The sequence below is a fragment of the Meles meles genome, chromosome 5, assembly GCF_922984935.1.
Source record: "Meles meles chromosome 5, mMelMel3.1 paternal haplotype, whole genome shotgun sequence".
NCBI classification, from domain to species: domain Eukaryota; kingdom Metazoa; phylum Chordata; class Mammalia; order Carnivora; family Mustelidae; genus Meles; species Meles meles.
Window position 1 is genome coordinate 103,710,903 of NC_060070.1, and position 22,476 is coordinate 103,733,378.

The window sequence follows — 22,476 nt, forward strand, 5'->3', positions numbered from 1 at the left end:
TTAATAAAACTAAGGTGCCGGGGGGGTCACTTTACTTCTCAAGGCCAAATATGCTCCAGCTCTGGTGAAAATCTGTTTTAAGTATTGCTGAAATGCACAAAGCCAGCTTGCCTAACACATTTAACCATTTTAATATTTTCACATCAGACAATATTAAAGAGATAAAGAAAAGCAACAAAGGCTATAGACAACCTAACTCTTAAATAAAGGATAGGGAAGGCTTTGAAAAAAAATGAAATATTCATTTTAGGTTCAAAAGCAAACACAAAGCCCCCCATAAATAATACCAAAAGAATTTAAAGTAAAATTAATATATAAGAGAAATAAATCAGGGGAAAGGATCTCCAAGATATAACATATTCTTGGGAAGAGATTAAAAACAAGAGAGAAATTTCAGAATTTTCAAGTGGGGTACGAGTGGGTAGGGAATGAAAAGACTGATCATATTTCACAGATCTCTTGAGTTGTTTAGTTAAACATTTCAAGCATCTCCCCAAGGAGAAGACTGGGAGAAGCACACACCACTAATTTAATTTTTCTTGTTTGGGCCACATACCAGGGAAGAAATGACTGCTCACCCCCACAGTACTGATTTCCCAGTCACATTTCTGACCATAAATGTATAGTAGTTTAACATTGTAAGAATTCTTGCAAGATTATTTAAATATGGGCTTTTCTCTGTCTTCCTTTATAATGCTTGAACTCTGAAAATCCTTAATGGTAATCTGAAAGTCATAATTGGAAAATAGCTTATAATTCAAAATATTTGAATTGTTCGTTAAAAATTAAAATTCAGCATTGTAATTAAAATCTATGGAAAAGTCTAGATGTAGTGGGAAAATGTCTGAAACTCATTAATAACACCAAGAACTCTTTTTCTAGATTAAGATCTGAAGCATGAAGCCTTCATTAGATGAACTCTGTAATAAATTTGATTTGTATCTGTCAACCTCATTTCATATATGCAATCCTCAGAGTATCAACATTGGTTATAGTATTATACTTAGGCTGTAAATCTGGTTATAGAGGTAAAACAATGCTACTGTGAGGTCCTATTGTTTATAGCAATAAACCCCTTTGCAAAAGACCCAAGTCAGACCCAACTTCTACTTAACTCTGTATTTTTTAAACAAGGCTTTAGTGTAATACAGCAGAGGATGGAGTAAGACAAACTCTAGAGCTAATGTGTCTATTGCCTGAGCCTGCAGAAAACAACAGGCAGTAAAGCTTAAATAAGGCAAGTCCTCTAATTAATCATCCTTTTATAAACTACCTTCCCTGGGCCTGGTGCTCACATTGCAGGATGTGGGGCAAGAGCACAATGTAACTCCACTAGGTCTACTTCTAAATAGACAAAAAGTACTCACAAATCATTAAATAAATTATGTTCTAACCTCTTTTCATGAGAAATACAATTTTAAATGACTTGAAAGCCCAGATTTGGATTTAAACTTTTTGGACTCTTTGATCAAAGGACAGCAAACTTCTGAATAAACTGACCTTGCTTCCCTGGCCTCCTGCTGGAATGTGCAAAGACCCCTTTCACCACAGTCTTTGCCCATTCTCTTCCATGTGTCTGAAATGCCTGCCCCTGACTTTTTCCCCTAATCACGTCTTCCTGATCTTTAAGACTGTAGTTCAGACTCACTCACAGTTCTACACTTGTAAATCCACTGGGCTCATCTCATTAGCTAGTATCACCCATTCACTAATATGACTAAGGGATCACTACTCGAGCCTCACTCAACTGAAAGTCTCAGGAAGCCGTTTCTGCACTTGCTTACCATTATATCTCCAGCATCTAGCCAAGCACACCACACACAGGTGCTCAATGAATATTTGTGAGCACAGGAATAATTTCTGGAGTGTCTTCAAAATGAAGATTTCCTAAAAACCCTTCCACCCCACAGGTGATTCTGGAGCTGTTGTCTTTGACCCAATATTGGAATATGTTAAGACCTAACAATGATACTTTCTGCAGGATTTTGTGCCTCTTTCTATCTCCATCTTCCCTTCTCCCCTTGTATTATTAGTAGCTCCTTTTCCTGTTTCCCTAGCACCACTGTATAATACTATATATATAATATTATATATATAGTATTATACATATATATACTACTATATATCTATAAAATACTATATATAATATATATATTATATAGTATTATATATAGTATTATACATATATATAATAATATAGTATTATATATAGTATTATACAGTGGTATTATATATATTATATATAATATACATATACTATATATATAGTATTATATATGTATAATACTATATATATAGTATTATATATGTATAATACTATATATAATATAGTATATATATAAAGCTGTGTTCAATAATATAATATATAACTGTTATTTTTAGTTATTTTGAGATATCTTTTACACATAATATTTATTTCAATGCACAGCTTATAATTTCTTACAAACTACATAGTTGTATAACTACCATCACAATCAGGACATAGATTCATAGCCCTTTGTATATAGCTTTCTTTTGAAGCTACTATATTACTATAGTCCTACTTGTTTGTGCCCAGGTCTTCAATACTAGATTAAAAACTCCTTTCCTTGAGAGAGAAAAACAATATCTAATTCTTCTTTATTCCTCTATGCCTACTACAAAGTCTTAAAATAAATGTGTGTTGGGAAAATACACTTATAAATCAATTAACTAATTAATATATTGCACTATTCTACGACAGCTGCCACCTTGCCCATCGTAAGTATAGAACAATCTATTCTATCTTGGTCAAATTGTATAGAAAGCTATAACTCTCAATGTGTCAAAACTAGTGTCACAAAAAATATTTGAAATTCATTGCTTACCATCTCCTGTTTCTGCACAGAGTTGTAAACCCAAGTTATTCTGTGGATTAATTACCCAATGATTGCTGGTCACAGTGATATCGAAGACAAGCCAACCCACATCTAAAGCTTGGGCCTTTCTTGTGTCTAACAGGAACAGATCTGCATCCCTACGGAGAAAAAAGAACAACAAAAAAAAGTTAAAAGTGTGAACGAAGACCATCATTTCCTATACTTAAGTGAAAACATTCCAAAAGCACTCTTTAAAATAACAAAAGTTAAAAAAAAAAAAAAACACACAAAAGTTGAAGAACAAGAGGAACAAGTGACTCAAGTGATGAGTAATAAGATACAGAACGTTTTATTGTTGGGCCCACAACCCCGGTCTGGTGCAAATTAGTAATTTCTGAAAGTAATTTCCATTTTCCTTCTCTTCCCTGGCCCTTACAAACTGACTTGGTGGTCTAGATTTGGGCTCTGATAATCAGTGTTCCCTGAAACTCCTCTCTGTAAGTAGCCCTTCCTGGCAAGTTCACTGGCAAGGATCAAACTGAGTAGAAATGGATGGGAAAGCGGCTACTCTAATTTCAATGAATGTGGATGGTCAAAGCCATGGAGCAAGGGCAGGCAAACATCTGCTTTAGAGATAATTTTCCCTTATTTTTCATTTTCATTATACTTGGTTTTTTCCCCCATTATATAATATATATCTTTATTTTTTTATTTCATTTTCCATTTTGATTATATAGTTACTTTACGGATAGTAGAGGCCAAGAGAGGCTCTCAGAATGCACCATTGGACTAAAGGATGAATCACACGAATTGAGCAGCAGATACACCCTGACTTGCTTTAACATCAGCTATGATGACGAATGTGTATGTTTGAGAAGAGTCTCCGCAGGGTCACTGTGATTAACATTTATCAATCTTTTTTTTTTTTTTTTGGGTTCACAAGCCTATTTTTTTTTCCCTTTTTATTTATTTATTTATTTTTTCAGCGTAACAGTATTCATTCTTTTTGCACAACACCCAGTGCTCCATGCAAAACGTGCCCTCCCCATCACCCACCACCTGTTCCCCCAACCTCCCACCCCTGACCCTTCAAAACCCTCAGGTTGTTTTTCAGAGTCCATAGTCTCTTATGGTTCGCCTCCCCTCCCCAATCTTAACTATATCATTAAATTTCCAAATGTATGAATATTTGTTGAATTATAGTGAACTGCTTAATTTATGCTATCCTTACTATAGGCAGCCTCTGATCTAAAAGTTACATATGCCCAACATTTAATCCTTACAGCAGCTCTTCTTCAAAGTAGCATAGACATATACTATTATGTATTTTTATGACTTTGATACTGTGCTAAATCTGTTTAAGGACATTATTTATATGAGGAAAGGCAAAGCTATGTCATAATCACCCATGTTAAATACTATTCTGCATTTGCCATCTAGCTGTATCACACAAGTCACTTCAAAGGTGACTTACGAAATATAAAAAGCAAATTTTGAGTAAAAACAAATTATGTATATATACGTGTGTGTGTATATATATATGATTTAAAAAGAAAAGTCTATTATCATTGAAAATTTAACGTTTTTAACAGAGTGAAGATTCTTAATATTTTAGAAGCTGCGTCTTCATTCTCTTTATTTCAACTCGGTTTATTTCATTCTTTCACTAACCTAGAGAAGTTAAAATAAAGGCATTATGATTATTTAAATCATCCAGGTACCCTAATCCCAATGATGCAAATTTCATTCTCCTTCACAGCTTTAATCACAATGTTTACCAAAATAGGGGTAGAGACATCTTTTCTTATCTAACATGGGACTTAGTTTGAGATACCAAAGACAAATGGCAAGCATAAACTACAATGCAATGAAACTATTCCATTAGTTCTCACTTGAATTTTCAGGACCCATTCTATTCATATTACGAAGAGATATCAGTCAAATTGTCCCTCTTCTTCCTAAGGTATAAACTCATCAAGTAAACAAAACTTGAGAAATACAAATTATCTTTAAATTCTTGAGATATGTGGTAAATATCTTTTGAAACTATAATATTGGAATAATTTAATCACATTATTGGGTTCTGAAACAGAAGGAGTCACCCTGTAGCTTGGGAAATACTCAAGTGCTACCCTGCTATCAAGCCTGCTTTCAATTTGAAATATGCGCAGTGGCAGTATCGTAGCCAATGAGGTTTATCCGAGGCACGATTATTGCTAATTGAAATATGGCATAAATGTTCTACTGAAGTCTGCAGAGTTTATAATGCCACCCTTGGCCTGAAATAAACAAACACTTGAAGAACAAAAAAGAACAAAGAGGTAAAATTTGAGAACAATTTCTACTAAGTAACAAGTATCTTTAAGTAGTTATCCAGGTAATATTTTGAGATTGTGGTATTTTTCCAGAAAAAAATACCCCCAACCTATCGACACCCAGGTACCCAAATTTTCAAGCATGTCTGTGAAGAAAATGGTTTCAGTTTTAATGGATATATTTAGAAAAAGTGTCAGCCAAAGGATTCAGAGATACGACTTGCAATTCATCGGAAGGTAAATCTAGGCAGACGGTATGGTTTCAAAAATCCATACATTTCTAGTTCCCCCTCTGAAAAGTTTTGAAGTTTCGATTGCTTTCATAAGCTCCATGGTTTCTATTCCTGACCAAAGTTATTTTATTTTTGACTGATAAATTCTGTTCTTTAATTTTTCCTTTCTCCTCTTCTAGAAGTTCTTCTGTATTACCCACAAGCAACAGAATACACTTTGTAAGAATGAAGTCTATTATGAATCAACACAACAGTAACAATTCTGCAATTTTCACTCATATGGTTCCTTTCATAGAAGTCTCTTAAAAATAAATCTCTACCCATTCTGTAGAAAATTAGATGTGATTTCTTTTGAAGTACAAAATTACTCCACTAAAAATGGAACTTACATCACTGGAAATAGTAGAAATACTATGTCCAATGAACAGTATAAAATAAACCTGTTCAAGTTGTCTCATCTTACGATTTTTACCTGATGTTTTTATAGAAATCCTTGAAATACCTAATAAAAGATATTTTAAAATATTAATTCATTTAGAAGGAATGCAGTAGAGAAAAAATAGATATGTCGCAAAATATATTTACTTGTAGCAGAAATAAATCTATAATAAAATTTCTGTATATTGTTTACAATCATAACAATGAAACTAAAATTAAAATCTTCATTCTAGCAAAGGCAATAGAGCCCATTTACATGGATGTGTGTAAGCAAATGTTTCACAGTGGTATTGTATTAGTTTTCTAAGGCTGCCATCACAAAGTAACATAGACTGAGGGGCTTAAATAACAGAAATCTATTGTCTCACAGTTCTGGGGGCAGGAAGTTCAAATCAAGGTGTAGGTAAGCCTGGTTCCTTTGAGAGCATGAGGGAAGTATCTGTTCTAGACCTGTCACTGTCTCTTGTAGCCGTTTATCTTTTCCTTGTGTCTTCATATCATCTTCCCTCCATGTGTCTCTGGGTCCAAATTTTCCCTTTTTATTAGGATGCCCTGATTTCCTCGTTTTAATTTAATTATCTCTTTAAAGACTCTATCTCCAAATAAGGTCACATGCTGAGGTCCTGGAGGCTCAGACTTCAACCCATAAGACTATTTTAAAATATTTTTTTTTAATTTTATTTATTTATTTATTTGTCAGAGAGAGAGAGAGAGCGCGAGTGCGCACAAGCAGGCAGAGGCGGAGAGAGAAGCAGGCTCCCTGCCGAGCAAGGATCCCCATGTGGGACTCGATGCCAGGACCCTGGGATCGTGACCTGAGCCGAAGGCAGCAGCCTAGCCCACTGAGCCACCCAGGTGTCCCTAAAATATTTTTTACAAGCAGAAATTATCCTAGATGTGAATGTTCTATGTTTACGTTATAACAATTATCAACATTGAAATGTTTTCAAAAAAAATATGTTAAAGTAAACTTATATTGATTAAAATAATTCATCATTACTAAAATTTGTGTTTTTTCTTTTTCAGAAAGAATTTGAACATTTGTCTAGACTATGATATAAATCAGCATAACAATTTCTTATATAGCTAAATGAAGTCATCATGCAAGTGCTACTAAGTAAAGAGTTATACTTAACAGATAAAGGATTCGTAGCATGCATATGGACTTCTTGCATGTGAAATATATAAATATATTAAAAATAGTTACTCAAAGGTGAATAATATGTGTGTATGTGTGTGTATATATATATATATATATATATATATATATATACGTATTTATATGTATACACACACACACTTACAGTTTGGTACACATTTGCATGGAACTTACTTTAATCATGTCAAAGGCTAAACATGTCTAGTAATGGGAATTGGTGGACTGGAGATATTGATTAGCAAGGGTGCTTTTCATTTTGCTGAGAGAGGAAAGAGTTTTGCATATGTGCCTTGGGAGTCTGAAAGTACCAGAAGGGTAGGAAGCATAGGTACTTTCACTAAGGACTGAACAGCAGAAGCCAAAATTTAACAAGCTTTGAATTGTCATCATACTTACAACTCAAAAATATAGATTGATGGAATGAGAAAATGAAGGTTATATATTTAAGAATGTGACAACAGAAGAGCTAAAATTTATCTTACCATTTTTATGTAGATACCAGTGTAATGTAAAGATAAAAAGGATCTGGGGATTAGACAGAGCTTGAACAATTAAGGAATTTCTGTCTCAGTTTCTACAATGTTTAAAATATAGTATGGGAACCCCTCCTTAAAAAACCAAATGTAATATAATCTGAATATCTTTTTTTAATTTAATTTAATTTTTTTCAGTGTTCCAAAATTCATTGTTTATGCACGAGAGGAAAATTACAGGTGAATTTTTACTTGGTATGTCATAACACAGATGGCTCTAAATTGTTTATTTTGACCTGTGAAATTTGGGAAAGTTTTATTTGTGGAGTCACATTACCATCAAACAACCTGAGTCAAGGTTATGTGGGGGTTCTTAGAGATGGTAGCAATAGAATTGGTTACAACTAAAGGAGAAAGGAGGAAGAACAATAATAAGGGAAGGAGCGGAATGAGGGTGGGAGCAAGGAGGAGAGGATAAGAAGGAGGCAGAGAAAAAGAAGACACACAAGGAAATTCAGTAACTCTTCCTGGGTGTGTTGTCTTGAAAAATCCAGTAATTGTCTTTGTAAGTCACTCTCTTAAAAATCACTTACATAAGCATAGAGTCAGAAGTTGTTTTGTGGATATAATATCTGTCCTTCTAGAAAAGCCTAAAAATAAACAATAATAACAATAAATGTGTATGTACTGGTACTTTTGATAACATACTACTTCCAATACCAGCATCATACACAGATTGAAAAAATGCTATTTTTTAGACAATATAGATGGACCTGAAGATGATGTGGTTTGTAGTATTGTGACACATGACCTAAAATACTGTGATAGACATGATGTCAAACTGCATGTAAAAAGTTTAAAAGTTTTCACATATATATTTTGAGAGTAAACAAGGAATATGACTATACAAATATTTTACACATAATTATATGAGTAAACTTTTTTGTATTATTTAACTGCATTCGTTATATAGCTGTGTTTACAAATAAATCCATTATATAAATATTCAATTTCTCCAATTTTTTGGATCTTTTACTTGGGTAAAACAGATATCATCTCTATATGATCATATCATGATTATATGTTCTCCGTATGATCAGGCATATATAGTATGCAGACATGCCCAGTATGGATGCAGTTTTGATCGTTGGAAATGTTAACTTTCTCTACTGTCTAAATAGCTGACTAAACGGAGTAGTCTTATTTTAAAACTAAACATAAAATTGTGATGAAAAATGTTTGATGTGAAATTAGCTAGTCTGGGATTCTACCTCTGAAGGTAACAAAAACTGATCAGAGAATACTAAAACTAAGTGGGATATAAATTACTGAGCTAAACTATTACTTTATTGATAAGAAATTTAAAGAGAGATCAAATTATTTCTTATGGTTACTCAGCCAACTGGGAGAGCAGATCTCAGTTCTCCATATTTTTCAGAACACTTTGTTTTATACAATGGCAGATCTCTTTAGTCCCAACTATATTTTGACTGTTTTCCTTATACCAAAAGATCACTGGTGTTTGGACTGGAATACCAAAAGTTCGAGTGGAGCCACCAACCCAAAACAAGATGTAGAATTGGAGCCAAGGAGTGACCTGAGACATTTTGTAAAGCCATTCATCCATCCATTCACTAACTCACTCTTTCAATTTAACATATATTGACTCCCAGTGTGGGTTTTATATTGTATCAGTTTAACTAAACTGTAACTACCTTGTAAGGTTCTGGAGTAGGGTTGGCCACAAAAGAAATTTAGGTAAGATTTGGAAAGTGAAAATGAAGTAGAAACCATATTTATGCTTGGAAGACTTCCACATGTTCAAGTGTTATTACAGCTTAGGCATACTGTCGAGATCTGCTGGTTCCCCTTTTTGGTGTGGGGCAGCAGGTAAGCCTGCAGCTCCTTCAGATCCCACTGAATCTTCTTGTTCAATTTCTCTGAATCCAGGGTCAGATATGAGGACATATCTAAGAGGAAAGATTTGATAACAAGGAAATCATCCGCATCATTGAAATTGGAGGCTGGAAGATAGGTTCCAATTTGTCCTCATGCCTTCCAGATCATCATTTCAGGTTCTACTTTGTCCTTCCTTTCCCCAACTCGCCCATCTTTTCTTCCAGCCTTCTCTGAGGATCTTAGGCCCAGCATCAAATGTAGAGCAACAGCCTTACATAGACTGTTAACTAACTTCCACAGTTGCATAAGGTCAAATCCCTATACGAAATCCTTATGGTATCATTCCCCAGATGGATTAAGCAGCTACCTTGTATTTGGTCAATTATATTGAGTCACTTACATCATAGAAGAGCAGTACTGATTCTCACTGGAATAAGTACTGTGGATACAAATTTTCCTTCTCTGCCTATAAGGTTTCTGCCAATATCACTATCCATGAAATTACAGAATACCCTATTTACTATCATGGAATTTCAAAGCTGCTTCTGATCAAAAAGCTCATTTAACAGCAAATGAAGTGTAGAATGGACTCATGCTCATGGAATTCTTTGGTCTTACTATGTTACCCATTGCCTTGTAGCAGATGGCTTGTTAGGACAAGGAAATGGCCTCTTTGAAGACTGTTATGCCTCCAGTTGGTCATCAGTACCTTATACAAATGGACGAATATCCTCAGGAAGATTTATATGCTCTATATCAGTAACCAGTATACGACTATTTCTCTCACAGCCCTCTCTCTTGAGTCTAGAAATCAAGGGGTGGACACAAGAGTGGCTCCTCTTACTCACTCTTCCTGATCCAATGAGCAAAAATGTTGCTGGTTGGCCCCAAAATGTTGGGCTCTGTTGGTCCAGAGTTCTTAGTTCCCAATAGTAGAATGGTACCATTAGTAGCTTAGCAGTGGTTCCATTAAGTTAGAAACTGAGACATCCATGTGGTCACCTGGGGCTCTCAGTCCAGTAAGTCAACCAGCTGATAAAGCGCTGCTATAGTATGCAGGTCAATCAACCCTAAGTATCAAAGAGGAAACTAGGTTGATTCTACCACAGTATGAGAAAGGAGCATGTCTGAAATATAAGACCTCACCTGAAACACCCTTTAGTTCTCCCATGTCCTATGATAAAAGTCAGTGGAAAACTAGAGCTCAATGCAGGCATTACTACTAATGGCCCAGACACTTCAAGAATGAGTATTTCTTTTACCTCACTAGATAAGGACCAATGACTGGCAGTCGTGGTTGGTGAAAACAAAAAGGATATGGATTACATAGCAGAAAAAGGAAATTATAGATACCAACTACCACCATGTGACCAGTTACAGAGTGAGGGTGGTAAGAGTTATGAGTATTCCTTTCTTATTTTGATATTAACGTATTTGTACCCTACGAACCAATTCTTTTTCTCCCTTCCCATCTAGTATAAGTAGTTTTGATGGTAGCTAACTTCATATTTTGTATTGAAGTGACAGGATATCAAATGGGCAATATGACCCAGCTAGAAAAGTATTGAATAACATCCAAAGATGGATAAAAGATCAGAGAATGATTTGCCTATTATATTTTTGGAAAGTATGAATGGTTATAGAATGTATGTGTTGGTGTCAGTTTGACAAAGATGGACTGCTGTGGTTTTACAGTTTGTCAAATCAGCTAAAGTGAAACCCAGGCTCCCAAACTTCTCCTCCCTGTTTGGGTCTACGTTAAGGTTAGCCATACAAGAAATCTGTGCAGGAGTTGAAGGGAAGCAGCAGCCAAGTTTTTGCTTGGAAGATTGGTAAAGTGCCAGGTTTCCTCCTGCTCGCAGGCATTGCTGCTGATCTGCTGGCTCACCTTATTGTGGGGAGCAGCTGGGTCTGGTGCTTTTCCAACTTCCATTGGATCTCAATAACATCAGTTTCTCCAAATCCTGGCCCACAGTTCCTCCTGCCAGGTCGTCCCCTTCACCTTCTCCACATCCTAAACAAGGGGTATGTGGAGCTCATGGTGAAGTTTACCCAGCTTACCCTACAGCTCACTCACATCATTGAAGTTGAGTCTTTCTGAGAATTAGAATGGTTTCCATTATGTCCTTGGAGTTCCAGCTTATCCTCCCAGTTAGTTATCCTCCCATGTTAGTTCTCTTCATGCTCTCCTACCCCACATCCATTTCCTTCCCAGTTGCCTCTACTACAAACTTCAAACCCATCACCAGATGCAGAAGCAACAGCCTCACATGACCTCTTTAACCAGGTCCCACAATGGCAGAAAGACAAATCACTATAAGTCCTTTATTCTTCATCACATATATGATTCTATTGCTCTTACCCAACACTGGTTAACATACTCCCTGCTATGCATTGAATGGTGTCCTTCAAAATGATATGTTGAAGTCTTAATCCCAGGCACCTATAAATAATGATCTTATTTGAAAATAGGGTCTTTACAGTGTAATCAAGTTGAGATTTGGTCACCAGGTGGGGCTAATCCAGTATGGCTGCTCTCCTTATAGGAGGAGACACAGATAGACACACTCAGAAGGAAGATAGCTAAAGAAAGACAAAAGCAGAGATGGAAATTATGCTGACACAAGCCAAGGAATATCTGGGGCTACCAGGAAAGGATCCTTTCTTAGAGGTTTTGGAAAGAATGTGGCCCTTGCAGAACCTTGACTTTGGACTTCAGGCCTCCAAAACTGTTAGAAAACAAATTTCTGTTGTATTAAGCCATTCAAATTTTTGTTAAGTTGTTACAGTAGCTTTTGAAAACTAATACAGTTCTCTAGTTGGGATGTTTCACATATTAAATAGGAGGTGGTATGCAGTATCACAGAATGAAAAAATGTCCGTAAGATTTGGTAACAAAGAGGCTGTTTGTGGATGATGTTGATGGATAATCAGTAGAATGGAATTATGGAATTATGAGAATCAAATTGCAGGGAGTTGAGGGATGAATAAATATAAGAAAGTGAGAGGATTTAAAGCAAAGTTGTAATGATCTTCTTTATAAGTATACCTTTATAAAGCAAAGAATCATCGTTGTAGGTGGAATTGGTGTTTGCTTAATTTCAACAATGACTTGCTATACATTGGCTTTGCCTAGAATAATTATGCCCATTAAGTCATCTTTCTGAACTATTTTTTCTTCTTTAAGTAAGCATTAAAATAATATCTATCTCAAAAATATATTGCAGAGGTGAAAGGATGCACAAATAAATGCTACACAAACTAAAATTGTTATTTTCTTTTTTTATAATTACTATTTTCTTATTAACACATTTATCACACTTAAGTATATATATTAATAAGTAGTATATATTATGCTTGCTGGCATAATTAGAATCAGAAGTGATTTTTGCAATTATTACTGCAAAAGTTCTTTAATAACCTGTAATTATAAATTTTAGATATAGTTATTCATTCATTCACTTTATCTTTAGTAACATTTATTGATGCATATAATCCATAATAGATCTTTGTCCCTAAATCAGAGGGAAAAATATTAAGTTGAGAACTTACCAAAAGGAAGTAGAATTATTTATATAATCAATAATAAGATAACAAAAGAGAAATATTCTTCAGGTCAATATGTTTTCAGCTAGATTTATTTACGCATGTGTATGTGTGTATACACATATAGACATACATTATATATTATATAATAGAGAGAGAGAAGAAGTAGCTAACCAAGAGTGTAATCATTCTATAATCTAACCACCAAGCACTAAACTTGGTCAAGAAAAGCTTTCAGGAATTGTCTGGAAGATACACAGATAAATTTTGGAGGAAAAGTGGCATTCCTCTATTTCTGTAAGACTTGAACCTTACAAGTCAGCAGGACTTCTCCAGTCTTTACAAAATTTCTGTTACAAGTATTTCACCTCCTTCTATCACCCTTTGCCTTTGAATAGCTTATCAAGTCTAAAAAAATGCAATGACAGCCACCCAAGGACTGAGCATAAATCTTTCTCTGGGCATTTGACATATACATCACAACAACATTTAAGGAGCCCAAGGTACAACTCTAGTATGGAACATGTTAACAAGGGACAATTTAACAAATTATATTCTCTGGAATTTTTGTCAAGAGTTTCTTTCAGGAACAACATTAGCTTAAAAGTGTTAGAATTTGACTCTGTTAGCTGACTGATATTTTCAACTGATTTTTTTCTACCAAAACAAATGTGAAATAATAAAATTCTATGAATCTCACAGAGCAACAATTTTCAGAATATCTGACTCAATGTTGTATTTACATTTCAAGGGTACAGATGTAAACTGGTAAAATAATGATATTAGATGAAGTTGAATGACAAGCATGGGAAAATAGAAAAACAAGTTGAATTCTCACTATGAAAATTCAGTTTTCTTTCTGCAGAGTTTTTTTTTTTTTAATTGCTAAGATATTGTTAATGTTTAACAGGTTTCCTGGCATTGTATCATCCCGTATTTTTCCCCTGCAGAGAATCTAAACATGTGCTACTGGAGATATATATACACACAGAAGGCCCCTCATGCAACAAGAAACAAAGAAGTAAGACTCTTACAGATCGTCCAACCACTTTTAATGCCTCCTAATCAACAAGCCATGCACCTAGAGCTCTTAGGACTTGAAAAGCTCTTCCGTGCTATGAGTCTTAGGATGCTAAATATGAAATTAGTCAAAGAAAAAATTAAGGAACTAGTACTTTATGCCCATTTTTTTTAAATTTATAGCTTAAACCTTTAAATAGAACAGGATTTCTCAACCTCAGCATTGTGGCCATCAAGGGCACTCTCTATTGGGTGGAGGAGAATTCCACTGTAGAAGGTTTACTTGCATCTCCCACTATCCCAGCATTTCTACCCACCGGACTCCACTAGCGCTCCATCCTCCCATCCTCATCCACTACAACCGTCAAAAATGTCTCCAGACATTGCAAAATGTTCCCTGGAGCCCACACTGTCCTCGCTGAGAACCAGGAAAAGGGAGCACGAATCTCTGCACACCAAAGAGATGCAAGCTGGGCTTGTGTGCTGGCCTGTATAGAGAAAAGGGCACCAGCCATGGAGCGTCCTGCTCTGCTCTCCTGCTCTCAAGAGCCCATGAAATCTTCCCGAGTGGAAATTGTCAGTGTACATTCTGAAGCATGTCCACAGAAGAATCACAAATCTTAGCGAAACAGGATGGGGGAGATGATGTAAATATGAAGCTGACTGTGAACTGGAATGAGGACAGCTTAACTAAATATATCCAAGTAGTGAAGGTGGCTAATGACATCGAGCAGGCTGGCTTAAAATGTTTTTACAATGGAGTACAAATTTATATTCATAGCAGAACATTAGGAAAAGGTTGAGTTCTGCATAGCACATTTATACATATATATGCACACACATGTACATACACATGCACGTGTATGCATGTGCATATGTGTGTGAAAAAATTAATTCAAGTACAGCACCCAGCACAGTGCCAGACCCATGGTGAGTGCCCATTAAATGGATAATTGCCGGCTGCTATTCTCAGTAACAGTGATATTGGCACTGATAGTTTTACTTGAATTATTTAATTCTCTATACATTTAAACATTTTAATACTCAGGGGTATTTCTCCTAGGACACACCCCTCTCTCTGTTTCTGTCTCTCTGTCCCTCTCTCTCCTTCTCCCTCTCCATGTCTCTCTCCCTCCAACTATAGAAAATTCTACTCATCTTGAAAGGCCCAGCTCAAGGGTACACTCCTCTCAGTGGCTTCTCTTCAGGTCCCTCACCTTCCCACATGAAGAATTAATTTCCCCTTCATTTGTGTTTCCACAACACTTAGTGCATACTTACATCATAGCGCTTAGCACATTGTATTATAGTTATTAAAGTCTGTGTGCGGCAGGCCCACCACAGCCCCTAGGCCCCAGGCTACGAGCTTTGGAGATTTTATTTACTCGGCTTTATGTCCCTTTATGTGCTTGCTACATGGTAGGCGCTCAGCAAAGGCATGCCGACCTCAGCTGAATTATCTGGAAAATTCAATCATGTGGAAACCTCATTTCCCAATAATGCCAGATATATGAGGTGTGACTGAAGAGCAAGACCTTCTATATAGAATCTGGGGCTGTCAGCCTCATATGAAAAGGCTAAATAAGTGAAATGATGCAAAGTGTGTTAACTTTTTACCAAGAAAAATAAAAATCTGGATAAATATCAGAACGCTCCTTTAAATTGCACACATTTAAATATGAGTAGGAACAAATGGGAGAGGTGGGAGATGGTAGAACTAGAACATATTATTTTAAGACTTTTAAGTCTCGCTAAGAGAAATACATGTGAAAGAGATGACATAATGGGTCTTTTAAAAAATTTTCATTGCCTAACACTGTCAAAAAATTCATATATTAGCTGGTTAATAGATTAGACAATGTCTTGAATATAAAACATAGCTACAAAACCTCAGAGTTACCTCGAGCATCCCACCACAACACTCCTCAATAATAACATTAGGGAATGTGAGCTTTATGTATGTGAAATATATAGATGCATTGTTGAATGCACTGTATTGAAGAACGGTCTGCACTGACGGTTCAATTGTTTCTGAGTTTAATTCAAAACACTAAGCAAAATAAAACCCACAAGTCTGAAGATAGAAGTTTTACATAGAAATTTTAGGAGGTGACCCCAGCTTTGAAAATGGCCAGAAGTATTAGTTTCTTTTTCTTTCCCTACTTCCATTTTAGTTCTTGATTTAAAAAATACATGAAGCCATGGATAAGTAATACTAAACAAAATATAATAATAATTGGATTTCAAAAGTAACTTTTTTTTAGTTTTTATTTAAAGTCTAGATAGTTAACATATAGTGTAATATTGGTTTCAGGAGTAGAATTCGGTGATTCATCATGTACATATAACACCCAGTTCAGAAGTACTTTTTAAAATTGATTTTCTGTTTGAACTGTGATGACATGATGTATAAATGAAGTACTTTTAATCTGTTCCTCCTCACTTTCAGAGACTTAAAGTCAAGGTTCCCAGTTGGCACAATAACTTCCCATTAGTGGAAAGGAAAGATATTTACTTAGTTATCTTTATTTTCTGTGGGGGAAAAGTGACTTCTATGGTTTAGTTAAAAGTAAGAGAAATTACTGCCAAATGCTAGTGTTTTGTTCAGTTCTGTTTTTTTTTTTTTTTTTTTTTTTTTTTTTTCTCATTTTATTTATTTTTTCAGCGTAACAGTATTCATTCTTTTTGCACAACACCCAGTGCTCCATGCAAAACGTGCCCTCTCCATTACCCACCACCTGTTCCCCCAACCTCCCACCCCTGACCCTTCAAAACCCTCAGGTTGCCCCAACCTCCCACCCCTGACCCTTCAAAACCCTCAGGTTGTTTTTCAGAGTCCATAGTCTCTTATGGTTCGCTTCCCCTCCCCAATGTCCATAGCCCGCTCCCCCTCCCCCAATCCCACCTCCCCGCAGCAACCCCCAGTTTGTTTTGTGAGATTAAGAGTCATTTATGGTTTGTCTCCCTCCCAATCCCATCTTGTTTCATTTATTCTTCTCCTATCTCCTACCCCCCCATGTTGCTTCTCCATGTCCTCATATCAGGGAGATCATATGATAGTTGTCTTTCTCCGATTGACTTATTTCACTAAGCATGATACGCTCTAGTTCCATCCACATCGTCGCAAATGGCAAGATTTCATTTCTTTTGATGGCTGCATAGTATTCCATTGTGTATATATACCACATCTTCTTGATCCATTCATCTGTTGATGGACATCTAGGTTCTTTCCATAGTCTGGCTATTGTAGACATTGCTGCTATAAACATTCGGGTACACGTGCCCCTTCGGATCACTATGTTTGTATCTTTAGGGTAAATACCCAGTAGTGCAATTGCTGGGTCATAGGGTAGTTCTATTTTCAACATTTTGAGGAACCTCCATGCTGTTTTCCAGAGTGGTTGCACCAGCTTGCATTCCCACCAACAGTGGAGGAGGGTTCCCCTTTCTCCACATCCTCTCCAGCATCTGTCATTTCCTGACTTGTTCATTTTAGCCATTCTGACTGGTGTGAGGTGATATCTCATTGTGGTTTTGATTTGTATTTCCCTGATGGCGAGTGACGTGGAGCACTTTTTCATGTGTCTGTTGGCCATCTGGATGTCTTCTTTGCAGAAATGTCTGTTCATGTCCTCTGCCCATTTCTTGATTGGATTGTTTGTTCTTTGGGTGTTGAATTTGCTAAGTTCCTTATAGATTTTGGATACTAGCCCTTTATCTGATATGTCGTTTGCAAATATCTTCTCCCATTCTGTCAGTTGTCTTTTGGTTTTGTTAACTGTTTCCTTTGCTGTGCAAAAGCTTTTGATCTTGATGAAATCCCAACAGTTCATTTTTGCCCTTGCTTCCCTTGCCTTTGCCGTTGTTCCTAGGAAGATGTTGCTACGGCTGAGGTCGAAGAGGTTGCTGCCTGCATTCTCCTCAAGGATTTTGATGGATTCCTTTCTCACATTGAGGTCCTTCAACCATTTGGAGTCTATTTTTGTGTGTGGTGTAAGGAAGTGGTCCAATTTCATTTTTCTGCATGTGGCTGTCCAATTTTCCCAGCACCATTTATTGAAGAGGCTGTCTTTTTTCCATTGGACATTCTTTCCTGCTTTGTCGAAGATTAGTTGACCATAGAGTTGAGGGTCGATTTCTGGGCTCTCTATTCTGTTCCACTGATCTATGTGTCTGTTTTTGTGCCAGTACCATGCTGTCTTGATGATGACAGCTTTGTAATAGAGCTTGAAGTCCGGAATTGTAATGCCACCAACTTTGGCTTTGTTCTTCAATATTCCTTTGGCTATTCGAGGTCTTTTCTGGTTCCATATAAATTTTAGGATTATTTGTTCCATTTCTTTGAAAAAAATGGATGGTATTTTGATAGGGATTGCATTAAATGTGTAGATTGCTTTAGGTAGCATAGACATTTTCACAATATTTATTCTTCCAATCCAGGAGCATGGAACATTTTTCCATTTTTTTGTGTCTTCCTCAATTTCTTTCATGAGTACTTTATAATTTTCTGTGTATAGATTCTTAGTCTCTTTGGTTAGGTTTATTCCTAGGTATCTTATAGTTTTGGGTACAATTGTAAATGGGATTGACTCCTTAATTTCTCTTTCTTCAGTCTTGTTGTTGGTGTACAGAAATGCAACTGATTTCTGTGCATTGATTTTATATCCTGACACTTTACTGAATTCCTGAACAAGTTCTAGCAGTTTTGGAGTGGAGTCTTTTGGGTTTTCCACATATAGTATCATATCAGTTCTGTTTTGCTTTGGTTTTTTCCCACCTCTACCTCTGGCAAGGGTACCTTGGGAAGGCTATTTTGTAAAGAAATCTGTAGCATGAGGTTGTTTCATTATTGTCTTTGTCGCAACTATAATTAAAAACTTGTTTCTGATTATAAAAATAATGTTGGCTATTTAGAAAGTACACAAAAGGGTAAGAATTAAAATTTCAAACAACAAGACTGCAATAAACACTTAGTGCTTTCTTCTGATCTGTTTTCCATATGAATTTATTTAAAATAGTATAATTATGCCCCATACTTTAATCAATTAATGTTATAGTCTGAGAACCTTCCAGTGTTATCAAATATTTTTAAAACCCAATTTCTTCTTGTTATATAAAGTATAGTACCTCCATTTTCCATAAAATGAAGTATGACATTTTCTGTTTAACAATTCATGTGATTGCAAATAATAATACTGTAGTTAACATTTATATGTGAATCTTTGTCCAGTTTGTCTACATCTCTGATATTTCTGTGTAATTCATAAATAACCAGTCTCCCATCTCCATCACTCTTCAACTGTATTCTAAAGAAGAGTTTGATTATTTAACATATGCGTTCAGGGGCAAGTTCAGAGATAGCTTCCATGATGTTGCTGTTAAGTTGGGTGATATTCATTTCATTACTAAACTTAAAAATGTACCAATTGCTTTTTTTATGAATCAAAGATCTGGTGGTTTTTTAAGTAAGGGTACCTAGCATCATATTACTTACTTGATCTGTACATAAAAATACATACCCGTAAATGGTAGTTATTGTTACTGTAATAACCACCTATTTTTGGCTCCGCTATGGATATAATCCTCTAAACCCTAGCAAAATAAATACTCCTCCTGAGCTATATGAGTATATACTGACCAATGTATTTATAAAGTATCAACTATAGTCTTTGTACTGTTACAAGCACTAGTTCTTCTCAAATCATCTGCAATACTTCTACTGTTCTGAAATACTTATCGTTTTTATTCTTTTCATATTTGTAAACTTGAGAGCCTAAGATATATGGCAGTTTCCCCCACAGAGGAATTCCAAAGTCCATGCTCTTATTGGTATACATCACTATTTTCTATGGTGGCTGAAATCCCACATGGAAACCTGAAATATTCTAAGAGGCACATGTGCTGTTTCCATATCAGCCATCCCATATATATCTATATCTCTATGTATCTATCTATCTATCTATATATATATATATATTTTTTTTTTTTTAATAAGAGGGGAGTGCAGAAAGTGAGTCCTGGATATATGACAAAGACAAGGCATTTTCTTAAACTGGATTAATGAGCCTCTAGGAATGGATGAATGCTATTTCATTCATTCATTCATTTCATTCATTCAATGGATGAATGTCTATTTCAAAGACAAGGAAAGCATTTTGCCAGATATTCTTTCAGCTGATCAATAGTATATAAAGCTGAAATGAGGGTATACATGCATGAGTTTGCATGTTTCAGAGATTGAAAAAGATAACTGGGAAAAAGCCTATACATATTAGCAAAAACAAAACCCACAGAAAACAGTAAGTATAGCATAAACCTACAGGACAATTCAGCAACAATACGTGATAGTAGATTTCAAGAATGTCAACTTAAGTGAATTGAATTGACATGGAATTGAATTTACTGAACTGAACTTTTATAAATGCTATTCAGTAAATTGTATGGAAACCTTTGCAATCTATACCTTCTCAGAGTTTAGAATGGCAAGTCAAGAGAGTATCAATCAAATATATACATGTACTTTAGATTTTAGAAATCATTTCTCAAAGATTTAGGGAAAATATCAAGGATATTAGGAAATCTTGGATCTTAGAATAGCTCTAAACACATGTTAAAATAAGTAAAGACTGAGCCACATTATACTCAAGAGTACTGAAAAACAAGCAGATGCAGTTGTAGCAGCACTGAGAGCAATGTTTTTCAAACCAGGTATAATTAGAGAATTAGCAAAATTTCAAGATAAACAAATGTTTCATTGTTTGAAGAAATTAAAATTCTCAAAACTGTGAAATCTGATAAGCTAAGCATCAACACCCATAAATATTCCCACATGTATTATTCATAAAAATTAGCACGGATTGATCAGGAATCAATCTATAAATTATTATCAATGTCTCTTCTAGTAGTCCTTTTTAAAATCATGTTTATTATGTCTTAAATTATGCAGTTCACAGACTTAAAAAATAGAGGTGAAAGAAAGAGAAATGGATAGCTAGTTCAGTGGATAACATTTAAAAATATCCTGAGCAGGGGCACCTGGGTGGCTCAATCAGTTAAGCATCTGCCTTCAGCTCAGGTCATGATCCCCCGGTCCTGGGATCAAGTTCTGCATCAGACTCCTTTCTCAGCGGGGAGCCTGCTTCTCCCTCTACCTGCTCTGCCTGTTCTACTTGCAGCTTTCTGTGCTTCTGCTTTCTTTCTGACAAGTAAAAAAAAATCTTAAAAAAAAAAAAAAATTCCTGGGGCAGCCGGGTGGCTCAGTGGGTTAAAGCCTCTGCCTTCGGCTCAGGTCATAATCCCAGGATCCTGGGATCGAGCCCTGCATCGGGCTCTCTGCTCAGCAGGGAGCCTGCTTCCTCCCCCTCCCCCCACCTGCCTCTCTGCCTACTTGTGATCTCTGTCTGTCAAATAAATAAATAAAACCTTTTAAAAAAATAATATCTTGAACATATACAACAATAGACTTAAATAAAAGTTGACAGTGGGCTGGATCCCTGGACTCTGGGATAACGACATGAGCTGAAGACAGACACTTAACCAAGCGAGCCACCCAGGTGCCTTCTCATCACCTAATCTTATTTTTTAAACTTTATTTATTTGAGAGAGAGAGTGCGAGCATAAGCAGGGGGAGGGGCAGAAAGAGAGGGAGAAGCAGACTCGTCTCTTAAGAACCCAACTACATAGGGCTTCTCCCCAGGACCCGAAGGCAGATGCTCACACTTATTAAAGTCTGCCTGGCTGAAACAGTGTTTCATGGGTATTAAGTATTATACACCCAAAGAAAAAGATTTCATAGTCAAATAATTTTGAGGAAGACTAGGTTTCTTTAAACCTTTTCTTAGAATTTAATATTCTTTTTTTATTAAGATTTTATTTATTTATTTAGCAGAGAGAGAGAACTCTAGTTCTAGTTCCCCCTCCCTAGTGAGAGGGAACACAAGCAAGGGGAGTCAGAGAGGGAAAAGCAGGCCTCCCGCTAAGCAGGGAGCCCGATGTGGGGCTCTGTCCCAGGACCCTGGGATCATGTCCTGAGCCAAAGGCAGACACTTAACGAGTGAGCCACCCAGGTGCCCCTAAGAATTTAATATTCTGATATGCATTGTGAACTTCCTAGAGAATGGTTTAACAGGTAGGATTTTCAAATAGATTTGATCTCAGAAGCTTTTTATTCTTTTTTCTTCATTGAGCATTATGAGGGGCTATTGTCCCATTGAGCACCCACTGGGAACTCTGGCATTCTCAAAGACCAAGAAAAATCTTGATATCAGGGACTAGAAATATTCAACAAGGAGAGGGAAGAGCATTGGACGGGACAAGATAGCTGTCTTTAAATATCTATCTCCTCAAAGAATGACATACCATTTCACCAAAGGATAGATCTAGATCTAATGAATGCAAGCTACTGGAGAAATATTTCACCTGAATATGACATATCAATTAAGAGTTAAAAAAACAGGGGCACCTGGGTGGCTCAGTGGGTTAGCTTCTGCCTTCCGCTCAGATCATGATCCCAGGGTCCTGGGATAGATCCCCACATCGGTCTCTCTGCTCAGCAGG

At 36.1% G+C, this 22,476-nt stretch overlaps 1 protein-coding gene and 1 pseudogene across 1 annotated transcript in view; one reads left to right on the forward strand and one right to left on the reverse strand.

The window, feature by feature from the left end:
• Positions 1–22,476, reverse strand: part of BMP5 (bone morphogenetic protein 5) — a 119,754-nt gene that overhangs the window by 36,062 nt on the left and 61,216 nt on the right. The window contains exon 3 of the mRNA XM_046004088.1: positions 2,847–2,995. Within this exon, the coding sequence (XP_045860044.1) occupies positions 2,847–2,995 (149 nt within the window). The remainder of the gene's footprint in view (positions 1–2,846; positions 2,996–22,476) is intronic.
• LOC123942812 lies at positions 4,997–5,184 on the forward strand (annotated as a pseudogene).